This window comes from Ailuropoda melanoleuca, chromosome 7 (genome assembly GCF_002007445.2).
Source record: "Ailuropoda melanoleuca isolate Jingjing chromosome 7, ASM200744v2, whole genome shotgun sequence".
Classification (NCBI taxonomy): domain Eukaryota; kingdom Metazoa; phylum Chordata; class Mammalia; order Carnivora; family Ursidae; genus Ailuropoda; species Ailuropoda melanoleuca.
The window spans coordinates 41,909,731-41,926,647 of record NC_048224.1 but is presented as its reverse complement, the minus strand read 5'-3'; the positions used below and the strand labels follow the sequence as shown (position 1 = coordinate 41,926,647).

General features: G+C 46.3%; 1 protein-coding gene across 1 annotated transcript in view; it reads left to right on the top strand.

The window, feature by feature from the left end:
- Positions 1–3,008: 3,008 nt before the first annotated feature.
- Positions 3,009–16,917, top strand: part of TNFSF8 (TNF superfamily member 8) — a 28,102-nt gene continuing 14,193 nt past the window's right edge. The window contains exons 1-2 of the mRNA XM_002915772.4: positions 3,009–3,834; positions 13,477–13,519. Coding sequence (XP_002915818.1) covers positions 3,640–3,834; positions 13,477–13,519 — 238 coding nt within the window. The 5' untranslated portion in view covers positions 3,009–3,639. The remainder of the gene's footprint in view (positions 3,835–13,476; positions 13,520–16,917) is intronic.

Genomic DNA, 16,917 nt, shown 5'->3' with positions numbered 1-16,917 from the left:
TGCTACAGCCACACCCCAGCAACCATCTACAGGCTGAAAGGAGGCTGGTGGTGACTTTTGCAGGACCATGCTGGAATGCAAAGGCCAATGGGCAGTCAGGTAAGCCCTAGAGGAGGACAGAGAAACTGGGGACCATTGAGAAGTGAGAGACAAATACACCATCACACAATTCCTTGGTATAAACCAACCTTCTAGAACCTTCTCTCTCCATTAACACAAAATCAACACAAGCATTGACTAAGGGTTGATCATACATAGGTCCAGAACCAAATAGTGCAGGGTGGGAGGCAAGGAAGACTGCACTCAGGAGCTCTCAGTCTTACAGGGAAGGCAACAGTCACATGTGTTCACACACTTGACAGAGGTCAAAACAAGTAGTTAATTGGAAACAATATTGTGTGGCCATGACCATGGAGTGTTCTGAAGAGAGGATATCGGTGGGCTTGAGAGCCCTGGGCAGGCTTCTCTGGGAGATGAAAGCAGGCAGCAGGGGCAAGAAGGGTGAGGACAGCCTGGCAGGAAGCGAGGCTGTGCCTGGAATATTAGCAGGGAGGGGATAAGAATGTGCACAGGGAACTCCTAAGTGTAACTTTACCCCTTCCCACGTGAACTCTCTCAACTCATCTCCACTTCTCTGCCTCAGTTTCCTGATTTGAGGAATAAGGGTTTTTGTTTTTTGTTTTTGTTTTTTTTTTTACGATTTTATTTATTTATTCATTCGACAGAGACAGAGACAGCCAGTGAGAGAGGGAACACAAGCAGGGGGAGTGGGAGAGGAAGAAGCAGGCTCCCAGCAGAGGAGTCTGATGTGGGGCTCGATCCCATAATGCCGGGATCACGCCCTGAGCCGAAGGCAGACGCTTAACCGCTGTGCCACCCAGGCGCCCCAGGAATAAGGGTTTTGAGCTAACCTGCAAGTTTGCAAGTTTGACTCCAGCCTGGAGAGAAGCCAGGCCACTAAAAGGTATATGCGGGCGCTGGGCCCAGCCTCCCTCTTCATCATCCTGCCTCTGCTTCAGCCAGAAGAGCTCTGCTGTCTTATGTTTCTTCACTCACTGCACAGTTTCGCTTCCAGAAGGGATTTGAAAGTCACTCAACGAGAAACTGTAAAAGCTCTTTCCATTTATATATCGGGTGACCAAATGGAAAAGAGAAAGTAGCCAGGTAGCACAAAGGATGGGACCACCACATTGGTCAGGCTGGATCCCAGAGCGGCTAGGCAGCGAGAGGGCCTCAGACCAGAGGGGTGGGATGCAGGGAAGCTTGCATGTGGAGGAGTGGCACGTGGACAGCAGTGAGATCGGGCCCACGGGCTGCTGGAGAAGCAAACGGATCTGAAAATCTCAACTGCTCAGAAGGTTCTGAGTAAAAACAAAGGGTGACTTTTTCCCCCTTGTCAGCCTTCCCTCTCAGGACATTGTACTATATGCAAAACGTGTAACTGTAAGACAAACATTTTTTTCCACTGCCCTTCTCAGCCCCGCGGGCCTTCAGGAAGACCTGCACTTCAAGCAAAGCCCTTTTATTTTTCAACACCCACAGCTTCCATTCCATAATCAGAAGTTTTCCACTTTCATCAAAGAGACTGAAGACAGAGGCCAAGGGAGCACTCTGTTCTCAGCAGCGCTGGGCAGGTTACAGAGCCCCCCGCTACCCACTCACTGTCAGTGCCCACCACCGGACACAGCCTTCTCACCAGATCAGCTACGTACACACCCTGGAGGACACTGGCGTGCTTCCTTCCCACCTCAGTCACCAGACCAAATGAACACGTGCACACACTTGTTCCAAAACTAAGCCTGACTTGGGGTCCAGGGGGCGTCTGCTTCCTTGACTGTAAAATATGTATACTTTATAGCACTCTAGGTAGCCCAAGAAAACAGTTTACCTCTCGATGGCTCTTCCATCTCCAGGATCTGGGATTTTATGAATTCATTGAGAAGGAATGTTCAGACCAATCCCTAGAGTCTGACTCAACTCAGATGATGCTCGGCGGTCTGGGATCCCTGCAACTGCAGCAGGCGGAGTAATCCAAGCTTGGCTTTGGATACGGGAACTTTCCTTAGGAGGAGCTGGGATTTCTGCTGGCTCTCTGAGATACAGTGCAACCAAAAGTGAGCAGAAAGACAGGGGAGGGCAGGCGCTACAGAGAATTGGGTACTTCCGAATGAAGTTTTCAAAGAGCTACATCTGGAGGCACCTAGCTCTGCAGTGATTCATATTTTAAATGGGGTGTTGAAATGGAGATCGTTAGTAACCACAGATGTGACAACTCTGTCCCCTAGAGAATCTATCCTATCTGTCCAAATTCTGGACTGGGCCCAGGGGACCACTGGGAATGGTTAACGGGGATGGAAGAACATGTTTGCCAAGTCTACCCCATTCCTGGAACACCGTTTCTTGACTCTCATGTGAAATGCACAGCGGCTGTCCATGCGTGGGAGGACAGGAGGGGCATGAGGACCTGCACAAGGTCCCAAGGCCAAGAGCGGGCAGGGCTGAGAGCAGACCTCAGTTTTTCCGCCTTCAAGCGCAGTGATGATTGAATGATTTATCACGGTGGGGAGGTGGGGGGGAGCGTACAGGTATGGCTATGCGCCCGGGTGATTTCATTGATCGACATTTGCCACTTGGGTCGAAACAGTTTTCATGCTCTCTGATCCTCAATTTTGCCATCCATGTAAAGGAAATGTGAGCTGCGTCAGAGGGCAGAGGTGAGACCGGAGTGAGGCAAGGTGTAAAGCTTTCCTATCACCAGCGCTGCACCTGAGATCAGCGGGCTTCAGCTGCGTCACACACACACACACACACACACGCACACACACACCCCTCACAACATGCATAAGACACACACAACATGCACCCCACACCACATACGCGCAGCACACATGAGCCACGTATGCACGGCCCACGCNCCTCCCAATGCAGGCAGCAAGAATTTCTGTTGAAAAGATCAGTGTTTCCAGATTCCTGCTCTCTTTGAATTTGCCCCCACATTTCATTTTGCGGTGGGCTTGCCCTCTTGGGGGGACGAACTTCCATATTTGTAGGCTCTCCCTTCCCAGGTGGCTGGTAGCATCTCCAGTTTTCAGCAGAAGCAGATACAATCAGAGAGAACCCTTCTGAGTCCTTAGAGCCCAAGCCGAGGACCCCAGCTTCTCCGAGGCCCCGCAAAGAGACATTTTCTGCCGAGGTCTTCTGAGCTGCAGGCCTCGCGATAGAGAATATGCGGCTTCTCAAGCAGGAAGGCGTTTTGTGGCTGAGTCTAAATGAAACAGAAGTCGCTTTGTGCACACACACATGCACACACACACACACGCACACACGCACACACCCCAGAGTAGGGAAACCGTCATTTTCCTACTCGCCCTCTGACATTAACCACCTTCTCTGGAGCTACGGTTGCTCTGCACTCAAATTCATCCCTGGCAATGAAAAATGAGCCTCTCCCCCACCCTTGCTGCCGCCTTTCGCCTCACGCCCCCAGAGAAGAGTTTCTTCGTGTGGCAGCCGGTGAAGGTTTTTTTCCACGTCACATGATCCAGGATGCAGGGGGAGAATCCTTCTTGGAACAGAGATGGGCCCAGAAGTGAATCAGATGAGGAGAGATAAGGTGTGCTGCGGGAAGGCTATATAAGAATGGACCGAGGGCTGCAGCAAGCACTCTCCCGAGTGGCCCCTTCGCAAGACACAGCCATGCATGTGCCAGCAGGCTCGGTCGCCGGCCACTTGGGAACCACGGGCCGTGGCTATTTCTACTTCACTACCACGGCACTGGCTCTGTGTCTCGTCTTTGCCGTGGCCACCATCATGATGCTGGTAGTTCAGAAGACGGTAAGTGCACTTCTCCTCGCCTTCCCTTTCCGATTTCTGCTCAGTTTTCCCCAGAGAGTGAGAGCCTTGAGAATAAACTAATAAAGTAGTTGAGACGAGGGGGGGGGAGAAAAACGGTACATACAACATGTAGAAAGAGGGAGAAAAGAAACAGGAACTCAAGTCTCTGAAATAATTTGATTTTTAAGAGAAAAATGTGTTCAGCCATCATCTCAAAACTTTCCAGAACTCTCATGGGCCGGAAGAAGAGAGAGGAGCTGTTAGTATTAAGACACTAAGATTTAAATTTTGCTGGGCTGGAGATGGAGATGTGAATCAAAGAAGGAAGTGATAAGGAAATCTGATAACGGATTCGCATGACTCGTGACTATGTCTTCAAGGTCTTCGGACCATATTCCAAGGCTCTCTATTCTCAGTCCAAACGTTGCTGAGATCTCTGGGGCCTCCTCCGTTGCCAAGAGCTTTCTCAACAACGAGCTAAGCTCCAGTGGCCGAGGTGTATGAGGGAAGGAGCAGGACAGGAGCCCAGGCTTAGCTCCTTGGAGCTAGTTAAGCCTACAGGGCAAGTTGAAAACTTTCTCTTGAGCCACTGCTTGGAGGAGCTTAGGATGTCGGGAGGAACCTGGAGCATGGGGGCAGAACGCAGAAATGTTTTCAACACCTGTTCCCTCTGAGACTGCTCAGAATACTAAAACAACAAGCAATCATGGGTACCCACCATAGAGGCAAACGGTCTCAGGAAATTTACTTTGTTTGGAGGAAATGGTAAGATTTGTTGCAAAAACAGAAGAGACAAAGGAGGACACTTCTTCATATTTTAGGAAATTGGTGTTTACAGAGAATCCTGCCAATGTGCATTTTGTAGAAAATACCATATTGATAGTATATATTGCTCATGAACTTTTTAATATAGTAAAGTTTTTGTTAATTTTGGTAATTTGAGAACTCAATCCCTCTACATGCCCTGCCAGAGTGAGAATGTTTCTGTTTATTCCTTCAGAGCTTCCATTTTTCATTACAATCCTGCAGAATTTGTCCCGGTTTCCCTATAGTTGTCTTAAGCTGAATGTTCTATGGATTGCTGAAAAGAACTAGGCTTTAAAAGATTTTGGTATCTGTTTCTCAAGTGTCATCAGCTTTGAAATTTAAATGACGCTTTGAGGCTCATGTCTCCATAAAAGTGAAAGAAAAAAAGAATTACTAACATTTGAGTTCGATAGTATAATTTATGAAATGCATCCTTGAATGGGCTCATCTATATCTACTAAAAATAATACTCTTGGAAATATTCGAGGGGTTTTTGTTGTTGTTGTTGTTGTTGTTTTTGTAGAGGCTAGATAATTTTCATAATCCTAATTTGAAGTAAACCAGAACTATATCATTTTTTAGCAATGGCCAAAGAAAAGAAATTGAAGTGGTCTTTAAGAAGTTTTTTGGTTAAATGTTGTCACTAGAACTGCTAAGAAGGAGGGAAAGAAGGATGGATGGAAGGAAGGAAGGAAGGAAGGTAGGTAGGTATTGGGGATGATGGTGAAATATAAAGCTGGAGAGAGCTCTAGAAGGGCACTTATTCAAATCCATTCTTTCCAGGAAGGAACTAGAGTGGATCCTTCTGCCCCATTTTTGTATCTGTGGAAAATCAGGAACAGAAAGGAGAAGGGGCTTGAACTAAGTCATCCTGAGAACGTGATGTCAAGACTGTTCTTGACTGTTCAATGAGAACAGCACTCCCTTGGCCAGTACAGCCAGCCACAGAATCACCCAGAACCTTTGCTCCTACTCCTCTCTCAGGAGCTTTATCTTCTTGCGCATCCATTTCTGTCACTTACTCCTCATGTTAGGGTCTGAAAAGATTCACTTCACGATCTGATTGTATGGTTTGGTGGGCTGTGGTTTCTTCAGTCTGGCAGATATCAGTTACTTGATTAAAAGCTAAGGCTTGTAATACTAATCGTGATATTAAGTGTTCAGTGTTTTGCACCTATATCATTTCCAATAAATTGTTCAGACATTAACAACTACAAGAGTTGGGAAGAGGGAATGCAGGCTGACTTTAGGAAAGGTAGAATGTAGATAAACGGAGAGCCTCTAACAGGACCTCTGGTAGAGAAATCAATGGGAGAGATCCAAGACACTTAAACTCACATCCCAATTATCAAAAAATGGGATGGGTCGATGGCTATATAGCACTCTGTGTGAGGTTGGAAGGGGGCAGGGATATTAGTACCGTGAGAATGGTTTTACTGGCCTAAGAAGTCACAGTTCTGGGTAAGAAGCACATGAACACAAAATTTAGAACAAGATCAGTCATAGTATATAAGTACATAAGAAGTGTTGGCAGGTAGCCACACAGGGTTTCCATGACACCACAAGTTAAGGAGACAGAGTGTTTTCCCAGATTTAAGGAACACTTCACTGGAGATTAGAGTCCCAGACTGGCTTGAGAAATTTAAAGCAGGTGGGGAAGGGGAGTCAGAGGAGAGGGCACTTCTGGCCAATGGATCAGCATGAAAAAGTGATGGAGAAGAGAAGACACAGGGAGGTAGGAAAACCCACAAAGCTTATCTCGAGATTTGGCCTGAAGATCAAAAAACTCCAAGGTCAAACTCCTTGGGAGAGACAAAGAAGAAACTTAGGTTTCAATCTCCAGTATTTATTGGGCATCTTCTGTGTGTGGGACATTGTTCTAAGCAATAAGGATATAGCTTGAACAAAGCCAACAAAATTCCTGCTTTTGTGTTGCTTATCTAGTAATGTCTTTAGAGTCCCTGTGGTAGTTTTTTTAAATTTACATTTAAGCCAGTATATTTATTATAAAATATTATATTCATATGGTTTAAGAAAAGTAAAGAGTAAACATGGGAAAAGAAATTAAAACTCACACCCTGCCCACCCAACCATCCCTCTTCCCTAAGATAACCACCATTAATAGACTCTTCCATGTCCTTCCAAAAAAGGACATATGCATCTGCGAATATATAGTACAACATGTCATTAGAGTAGACTCATAATTTTGCACCTTGCGCAGTAAATCTTGGAGACCCTCCCATGGCAATACAGGAAAGTCTGTCTCATTCTTTGGAAGAGTCACATGGTATTCTATCATATAACTGCTCCGTAATTTATCTTACCTGTGCCTAGTAAAGGACACTTTGATTTTTCTCTAGAAGTTTTACCCACTGTGCATATCTGCAGGTGTACCTGTGGGATAAATTCCTAGGGATGCGAATTGAATATATATTTTTCACTTCAATAAATATCGTCAGTCAGCCTGGAAAGAGATTGTACCAATATACTCTCGAGTCAGTAAAAGGCCTACCAACAAAGAGATGCCTCTTCATGTCCATATGAAAAGACAGAAAACTGATTTAGTATTAAGTAAATACAACAGAGGGCATGCATATATGTCAGGATGAAACTTCGTACATTTTGTACAGCAAAACAAATGAAAAACAATTAAATGTATCTTACTCTTCCAGAAACGAAGGGTATAGAAGGAGATAGGCTGCAAGGTTGACGGTAGAGGTGTCATTTCAAAAGGCTCTGAAGTCTTCAATCTAAGGGCCAATGCTATAAACCTAGGGACTGGGCGTATCCAATCCCTAAAGAGATTTATTTACATTCCAAAAGGTCAGAGCAAGGGCTCAGGATCTCAGGATCATTAGGTTTTCAAAAAGACCCTTTCTAGAAAGAGAAAGCATCTGCCTCTTTTCCCTTTATAAGAAAATACCTTTAAAAAAAAAAAAAGAAGTATCCTTCCAGTACCACTCTACCTTCCCCACCAAGAATGGACTTAGCATCCGGTTAGGTGTAGAGATTGGTGGTGGTGGTGGTTTGGATTTTTGGTTTGCTTTTATGTTCAGATATAATATAGGGGTGAGTTGAAATGCCCCATGATGCTTTGCTCTACCCACACTACTCTCTCCAATGCATTCAATTCATCAATTAAAAAAAAAAAAAAAAGAAAGACCACAGAAAGTCTTCAGGCAAACCCTGTGCTAGGGTAAGAAGGGAGGACCCATGTGGACACGGCAGGACCCCTGTTTTCTGAAGATTCTCTAAGTAAGGCCCAAACACCCAATAGCTTGAGTTCAGGGCAGCATGGCCCAGAGTGCCATCGGTGGGAGGGGAGGAAGAGTTTCTGCTTGGGATGAGGGCGGGGCTTGCAGAGAGCTAGGACAGAAGCTGAGCCTCCTCCAAGGATTAGGATGTCTTACGCCTGAAGTTTTATTTTGAAAATTGTGAAACCTACAGAGAAGTAGGATGGTAAACACCCACATAGCCTTTCACCTAAATCGGCTGTGTTAAAGTTTTGCCCTATTTGTGCTCTTTTTATGTGAATGACAGGAGGGTGTGGACGGTGTGGCCTTTTACCTGCCCTGTCTCAGCACCCATCTCCTCCTTACTGCAAGGCCATCATCACAGCCAAGAGAGTCGATGTCAATTCAGTGATACCATCTAATAATAATGCACAGTCCATATATCAATGCCCCTCCCCCGTCCAAAAATATCTTCTACAGCTGTTGTGCCTTGTTTTGATTGGGGATCCTGAATCCACACTCCAGTCACACAGCACATTTGGTTACGTCTGTTTCAATTTAGAACGTTGCTATTTAAAGGGTGGCCCTGGGAGCTCGTTGGAAATACAGAATCCCAGGCCCCATTCTAGACCAACTGAATAAAAATCTGCTCTTTAATAAGGTCCCTCGGTGACTCCTGTGGACACTAAAGTTTGAGAAGCAATCATCTAGCAATTTCCTCTGCCCTTTGTTGTTTGTTTCTCAGGACACTGACATTTTCAAAGGGTCCAGGCCGGTGCGCTTATAGATTGGGCCAGGTTCTGGATTTGGCTTTGTGTTTGTCATGATTATATTCAGATGAAACTTTTTTTGGCAAGAATAGTACATAGGTAATGTCACATCTTGTTGCAAAACACCTAGAAGCATGTCAGGTTGTCCCATTCTTGGTGATGATGTTTGGTTACTTGATTAAGGTGGTGACCACTGGTGAACTCTTTCTTCTTTCTTACTAATAAGTCATCTATGGGGTAATACTTTAAAGACATAGGAATATCTCTCACGCAGCAGTTTGGGCATTCCTCGATGATCCTTGTCTGAATCAGGGAATGCACTGAGGGTTGACGAATGATGGTTGCCTAATCCTATCATTCTTTCTGCATTTATTCACTGGTATTCTTCAGTAGAGGAGAGCTCTCCATTGGAAGGATGGTGGCAGGTGGAGTTGGGGCAGAGCTTTCCGGGCAAGGCAGAAGAGTGAGCAGAGACACAGCCCTGAAGAAGGCAAGCCCGGGGGTCAGGAGAGGAGTGGCAGGGCCAGGACAGAAGTCATGCCAGACTGCACAGGGGAACAGCAGGAAGCAGAGGTAGCTGGAAGAAGCATTGATAGAGGCAGACAAGAGAGTAGAAAGAAGATTTCCCAAACCCATGTACGAGCCCAGCCTCCTGTAGCCAACCCCCTCCCCCATTCCTTTGGGAAGGAAGACCTCAGGTGTTCTGATGGCCTAATGAGTCATGTCTTTAAATCCTTGCTACTCTAAGTGTAGTCCATGGCCCGGCAGCCCTGGCATCCTCTACAAGCTTCTTAGACATGAGAAACCTAAGGTTCCATCCCAGACCTACCGAACCAGAGTCAGCATTTTAACAAGATCCCTAGTGGGAAAAGCACTGCTTTAAGCCACTCAGTCCAGTTCCCACTTGCACTAACCATACCAAAACAGAGGCTGCCAAAAAAAAAAAAAAATTGTCTTTCTCCTGCGGATTTTCTGTGACCTCCATCCACTTTCTCATTGAGTCTCGGGAGAATTGTCTGCCCCAGCTTCAGCCTGCCCTGCTCCAGAAAGCCAGGGTAGCATGGCATGGAAGACACACTTGATTTGAATCTTTTCCCTGCTTTTCACCATTTGTAGGACCTTCTGAAATCTCTAAGGCTTCATCAATCACGAACTCTTGGGGTAAAGACCAAATGAAATAACGCATGGAAAGCATTTAGCCCTGAAGGACTTAGCACCTTCATGAACAGCTTCCTCATGCTAGCTTGGAAGTAAGGGAAACATTCCTGGCCCAAAGCTCCATGGCCCACCTTACAAGACAATGTGAGGCCAGCAGAGAAGGGGATATGGAATCTCCCTGGCATATTCCAAACATTAGATGCCTTTGGCCATTTTCAATCAGAAAGGACATCTTTGATCAAAAGCATGTGTGGTACCGGATTGCTTCTGGACAGCATCGCTCTGTGAGAGAAATGAGATTTTCAAGGTATTGGGGCAAATTAAGGATGTCCTCAGATACCTATCATTTCGAGCACTTGCCAGCACTTTACATACAATATCTTGTTGTCTCTGCAACAAGCCAGTGGAGGGAAGGATGATTCGCCCCCTAATCACAGTGACAAAAAGAAACAGGAAAACAGAGTCCTGAGCAGGGAACATGATTGGGATTGAGTCATTCCACCTGGGGACAAGTAGGTTAAACGTGACTGTTCGTCCCTCCATCCACAGACACATTATTGGAAATACCCATCAGATACCTGGAGTCTGAAATGGAAGAAGTACAATGAAGGCAGTGTAGCTGGTTGTTAACCATGGAGATAAAGTTTCCTGAGCTACTCAGTGGAGCTGAGAATGACAGCCTGGGCGGGTCCATTAGCTTGGGTCTGTGTCCAGTCTATGTGCAACTGACCACAAAGCCAAGTCCCTGAGCAAGATGGTCCACATTTCCCCAACCAGGACCCAGATCCCCAAGCAAGATTTGGGAGAGAATGCTAGGACAGGGAGGCACCTTGCCAAAGAGGAGTGGATGGACAGCACTAGACAGTGTCTAGGGCATAAACAACTCCCAGCTAATAGTAAAAGTCATCGTCTCTTTACACCCTGCCTGTCTACCTCCAAATGGAAGGGTTGCCAAAGGGAGGGGAGAATGAGCATCACCAACCTTGGCTTCCAGAGCTAGCATCTCTCTTGGGGCAGTGGAAAGAACACCAGCGAATTTCAATCCAGGATCTGCCACTGACTCATGAGTGTCTCGACTTTCTCTTCTATTCGATTAGCCTGATGGGCTAAAAGATGCCTAGGTTCCTCTCTGGCTCTGCTTCTCTGATCTTTTCTACCATGGGAGCCAGAGGAGCTTTCGTCCCAGGAGCTCTCCAAAATAGGAATAATCACATTTCCGTCTTGGATGGCCCTGAGTGCAGGTTTAAGCCACAGAATTCTTTCCTGTACTAAGACGTGTTGTTTTTGTCATGCTTCCGCCTAAAGTTAGGAAACCAGAAAGCCCTCAAATAACAGACAGAGGCCTCCTCTGACCCTCGTATAAATGAGGCCCTCCTCCCAGATATCCTCTCTTACAACCTCACCATGTACGCAAAGTGTGTTCCATGGGCCAGAAGCCTCAGCGACACCTGGGAGCTTGTCAGAAATAGAGGCTCACAGGCTCCAGCCAAACCAGCTGAACCAGAATTTGCATTTTAACCGGCTCCCCAGGTGATTCGCATAAGTGTTAGTTTAGAAGGGTTATCTTGGCACGTATTGCATGGTGCACTGGTTGTTACACGCAACTAATGAATCGTCGAACTTTACATCAAAAACCAGGGATGTACTGTATGGTGACTAACATAATATAATAAAAAAATATTATTATAATAAAAAAATAGGAGGGTTATCTTGAAACACTCTCTTCCTTTACGGTCCTTGCCTCAACTTGCCATTCAATCATATATTTATTTGTATATTTTTAATGACTGCTTTAATGACTAAGCCGTAAAATCCACAGGATGTCTTCCGGTGACTAACGTGGTTCGGCACACACCAGACCAGGTGCTCATTCGACAGGTGCTGAATGTCTGACTTTCTTGTATTTCCCGGATGGCTCCTGCAGGCTGGGACGGCCCCCGTGGTTCTGCTGTGCCAGCCTTCTCCCACTCTCCCTGGACACTTTCCCGGGTGGCCGACGAATTCAACCGTCTTAGCAGCACATTTTTTCTGTCCATTTATTTGCCCATCACACTGATTGATGATCATACTTGGTAGTAAATTAGCTGTTCATTCGATTTCGAAATGCTCTCTACAGTCTCGCAGAGGCAACACGGAGGGGAATTTTGTGATGTCAGGTTTTCCTGTGAACTGTATGCGTAATTGAGAGACCACAAATGCATGGCATTGTCACTTCGCTTAAGAGCTTTCAACTAAAGCAATAAAATCATAGACTATTAGAGCCGAGAGAGAAGGACCTTCCAAGCCAGGTTCACTTCCTTTGCCCTGAAAAGCTGAAGGCCAAAAGTTTATACTGACTTCTCCATCTCCAGAGCAGTGCTAGGCTAGGGCCTCGCTTTCAGGAGACTTCCCCAGTTCATTACAACATACTTGGGCCGGAGAAGAGATCCATTTATCAGAAAATGAGCCATCCGTGGAAGGCAAAGGACAGAGCCCCCAGGGAAATGGTGGAATAGAAGGGAAACTCCAGATGGTCCTAGGTTTAGAGACAGAACACTAAGGAAGTAAGATGTGCACAGCTGCTAACTCCTTGCTCTGAAAGAGGTTGGGGGGCTCTTTTCATCCACATTAGTGTCACACCCTCTTTAGGTCTTTATGAATATCTCAAGCCAGTGCGTTACAGGAGACCCCAACCTAGACAAGTCAAAAGAGAAATAAGATACTCGATTCGTTATTGGCAAGACACCTGAGGTGCGGCTCCACGGCTGAGGCGGGGAGAAGGGGGAGGGAGGCTAGGGGTGAGGACGTCAGTCTCTGAGGGATTTGTGAGGGGTGAAGAACTGTGCCCATCTGCTTCTCTTGCCTCATTCCTCAGAGCACCCCAACAAGACCTCCGTATCAGCCCCTTCAACCCCCAGGCCAGGAGGCCCCCCTTCAGAAGACAATCCACTTCTATCAACCTCTTACTTCTCTGTATAAATATTTATATATATATATTTGTTTATTACAGAAGAGATAATATGAAATATAATGTGAATTTATAAATACATAATATTCCTTTGTTAAATAGTTATAAATATTTGGATATTATAATCATATATAAATTTGTAATAAAGTCAGGAGGGCAGGGACCCGATTTCATTATTTACCATATCGTACAACGTTTGGCATATAAACATTCAATTAATTCAGAATTTCCAACCACAGGAAAGAGAGAGATGTACCTTCCCAGGTGTGTTTACAACATACTTTTACTGTTTGATGAATCAAATATGGAAAAAAACCCACATATATTTATATATTACACTTGTTCGTTCTTTTGTTGACCAAAGGGGGGAAAATATCAAATGCAGAAGTGAAAACAAAAGCCCTGGACGGGGCGATGAGTTGTAGATTCTGGTCCCCGGAGCTGCCATAAACTTTTCCTTTGACCCTGCTCGGCCCCCAGTTCCTCACCTATGAAATGTGGATAGTAACCCTCAAATTGGGTTTCTGATAGGCAGGTTATGGTTGAGAAAGCCCAATGTAAACTGGGTCAACGAATTAATTTTTTTTTTAAACTTAAGATTCCAATGGAACACAAATTCTCAATTGCACAGCCCTTGGAGGGCAACCAAAATGGAAAAGAAAAAAACAAGTTCTTTCCATTGGATGACGATCTCACGCTGCCTCTTTTTTTCTTTCTTCTCTTCCAGGACTCCATTCCCAACCCACCGGGAAAATTCCCCCTTAAAGGAGGTAAGACCTTGAAATTGGTAGTCAATATATAGTAAATCATCCATATGACATCATAGTGGATTAACGACCGGAAGCGTCCTAACAGTGCCGACAGAAAGCGGGTGGAGGCGAAGGTGGTGGCTGCTCAGAGCTGAGTGGGTGCTTCTAGATTCATCCAAGCAGCCTCAGTTTGGCACCCTGGTGCCCACAGCTCTCCTATTAATGAAAATTCCACCTGTGACATAAGCCATCACATGGACCCGGACAGGAATGCCAAGCAGCCTTATGTTAACAGCTTGAAATCTGGAGTCAGGCAAATGTGGGTATGAATCTTGGCTCCACATCCCACCTGGGAGCCTCAGTTTTTAATCTATAAAATGGGAATAATACTACCTACCTCATGAAGGAATTGGAGAAGCCAATCAGATCTCATCCATAAATTGCTTGGCATGGCCACTGGTATATTGTAATCATTAAATAACTGGTAGTAGCCGAAATGCATAACGAAGGTAGAATTCTAAAAACAGACCTTCTCCTCACCCCTACCTTTCCTATCATTGCAGTCACTAGTTAGCACATCATCCCTACAAGCCCCAGAGGGGTTACGCAGAGTTAGCGCCACACTGAGGATGAGAAACTTTGCGATCATCTGGTGAATGTTTTCCTTGCACAGAAGAGGAAAATTGAGAGCCAGTGAAGTGTCATGTCCAAGATCATATGGAGCCAAACCCAGAACCCAGATGTCCTCATCTCTTATCCAATGCTTTCTTCCGCCCCAGAACATGAACCCATGTCTGTCCTATAAACTTTAGAACCTAGGTAGCATCACAGCTAGATAACCAGACGGCTCAGAGAAAAAAGTAAAAAAAAAAAAAAAAAAAAAAAAAAAAAAAAAAAAGTGGGATATGATGGGCACCCATCTAGAGACACCAGGGTGTCCGTGGGACAGTGTCTGAACACAGCCCTGCATACCAGTAGCATCTCACTGGGAGCTTCCTTCAGGATGCCTTTCCTGCTATCTATCACAGGGACGTTTAGCCAGTAGAAGCAAAAGCTGCAAACAGACAAGCATTCTGGATCTTTCAAGAAAGACTAATAACTACATCCTTGTAACAATATGTTAACCTTGGCTAGAATTACTTCACAAGTGACCTCAATTCCCATAATGCCTCTGTAGGGCAGGAGCCGCCCTAGCCTCTGAAAACCAGCAGGCACAGCTGTGGGTCCCTACACCTTTATTTCTAGAATGAGGTGAGAGGCTGGCTGTGACGCACAGAGCAGACAGAGTCTGAGACCCTATTATGGAAACAGCATAGGCTCTGGAGTCAGAACGTGTAACACATTGCAAAACACCCAGGCACACTGAGTCACTGTCATTTCTCCTTCTCCGCTCCCACCATTCCACCACCACATCCCCCCGGATCTTCCAAGTTAAGACCAGATCTTCTCATTTCTTGAGAGAGAGAGAGAGACAGTCTCTAACGGGAACGCAATTCAATGTCAAGGGTAGTTTTGATGAGGCAACGTGACCCCAGCCATTCTGGATCAAAGTTCCCTCCTTCACAGGTCACCAAGTGCCGGGTCTGGCCCTGCGCTGATGTTCTCCAGTCCAGAGTGAAACAGGGAAGAGAAGGACAAGGTAGCCCCTTCTTCCCATAGTCAATTATTTTTAATGTAAGGGGCACTCCTCTCCTCTGAGAGTACATCCTTCCCGAAAGCATAAAACTGTCCTTTCCTTTATGACATGGAGCTGATATGGATGCCAGTTAAGTTCACTTGCTTTTTGTCCGAGTTATTCTGTTTTGTTTTAATGGGCACACGAGACAAAATCAAAAGCTGCCCGCTCTATATTGGCCACGAATTTTCATTTGGGGGTGAATTTCTTTGGTCCATGAAGCCCAAAATCGTGGGAGCCAAGGACTAGGTCCCTCATCAAGGCCCTTCTGATCTTGGGCATCACTGTTGCAGACCTGCTTGAACCCAAAAACCAACCTCAGCTGGCAATTCAAAGTTTCTGCAACCAGATTTTAGAAATGCTAATAGTAATCCCCACCAGGGCTATGAAACTTTCGTTAAGGATCTTCCCACGCCTCGCCTGGGTTGATCTTCACCTCAGTCCTGCGAGCGAGCATTGTGGGGGTTAGTATTTCCATACTGCATGAGAAACTGAGATCCAAGCCCTCAAGGTGACTTGCCTGGGGTCACCCAAGGAGCTGACGGCAGAGCAGGCATCAGAATCCAGGCTCCCTCTCTGTTTCCTGCATGACGTGCTTCAGCCATGAAATGTTCATGGCCAGCTGTGATGTGCTCCCCGGCTGTCACCTATTCGTAATGCACACCTGCCTCTCTCCTAACATGGCCAACTGTAGACACAGTTCTAGGGCGGGGTGGAAAGCATATTACCAAGGAGCAAGTCTCCAGAACGGATTTTCAGGCCAGCAGGCCGTGTTTCTCTGGGCAATCTTTCTCCTCTCTGGGCCTCATGTGTAATGTAATAACAATGTACTAACATGAAATGAAAGGGATCTTCCAGCTTTGACACTTTATGATACTTCGATTCTTTGGTTCACTCTGTCAATAGAGAAGGAAAAAAGTCTAACAGTAATTTTGAGGGACTCTGTCGCCACAGCCCCCTTCTGCAGGAAGCCCCTCTTACACAGATACAAGCAGCACATTGCCCCCTTTAAAGAGCCACTGCAAGACCTGGCAGAGGGGAGCCATCTCCCAGAAAGCCTTGGGAAGAGGCTCCAGAGGCAGCACGTGGTTTGTCACTGGGGTGGGCAAGGGCAGAAGCCAGGCACTTTCTAGGGAGCCCTCTGCCACTACCGAATGCGACCCCCACGCCATCAGCAGGAAGCCAGCAGTAGCCCGGAGCCCGGGAAGCAGGCTCACGCACACACACTGAGGCACCTTAACACTGGATGACACTTCACTGCAGGATAACCACAGGAAAACAAGCCTGTTTTGTCAGGAAAGGATTTCTTAGTACCCACACAAGCTTCCCATTCCAGCCAGGAGACCGGTCACCAGCAGACTGCCACCTCACACTCATTCCACGGTGCTGAGGACACAGGGGACCATTCTGGGGCTTCGGCAGGGACTGTGGGCCAGCAAGACCACAGGGAGGAGAACCTTGCCCCACCTCCGTCTCCTCTCATCTAGAAAACAGAGTTAATAAGGACCCCCCCACACACAGAGCCACACGAGGGTGACAAGGGACAGCAAACACGACCCTTGTCTGCTACCTGGCTGAGCTTATGTCCCTTGGACACACAGTCTACTCTGTTCTCTCGACCCCAAGTGAAATGACTCTGTCCCATCCCACAGAGGGTGAGTGACCAAGGTCGGGCTCCAGGGAGAGCCTGGGCTTCTGGGCTTCCTCTTCTCACTTGTTATTCCAATTTTCCACTTATGCCACG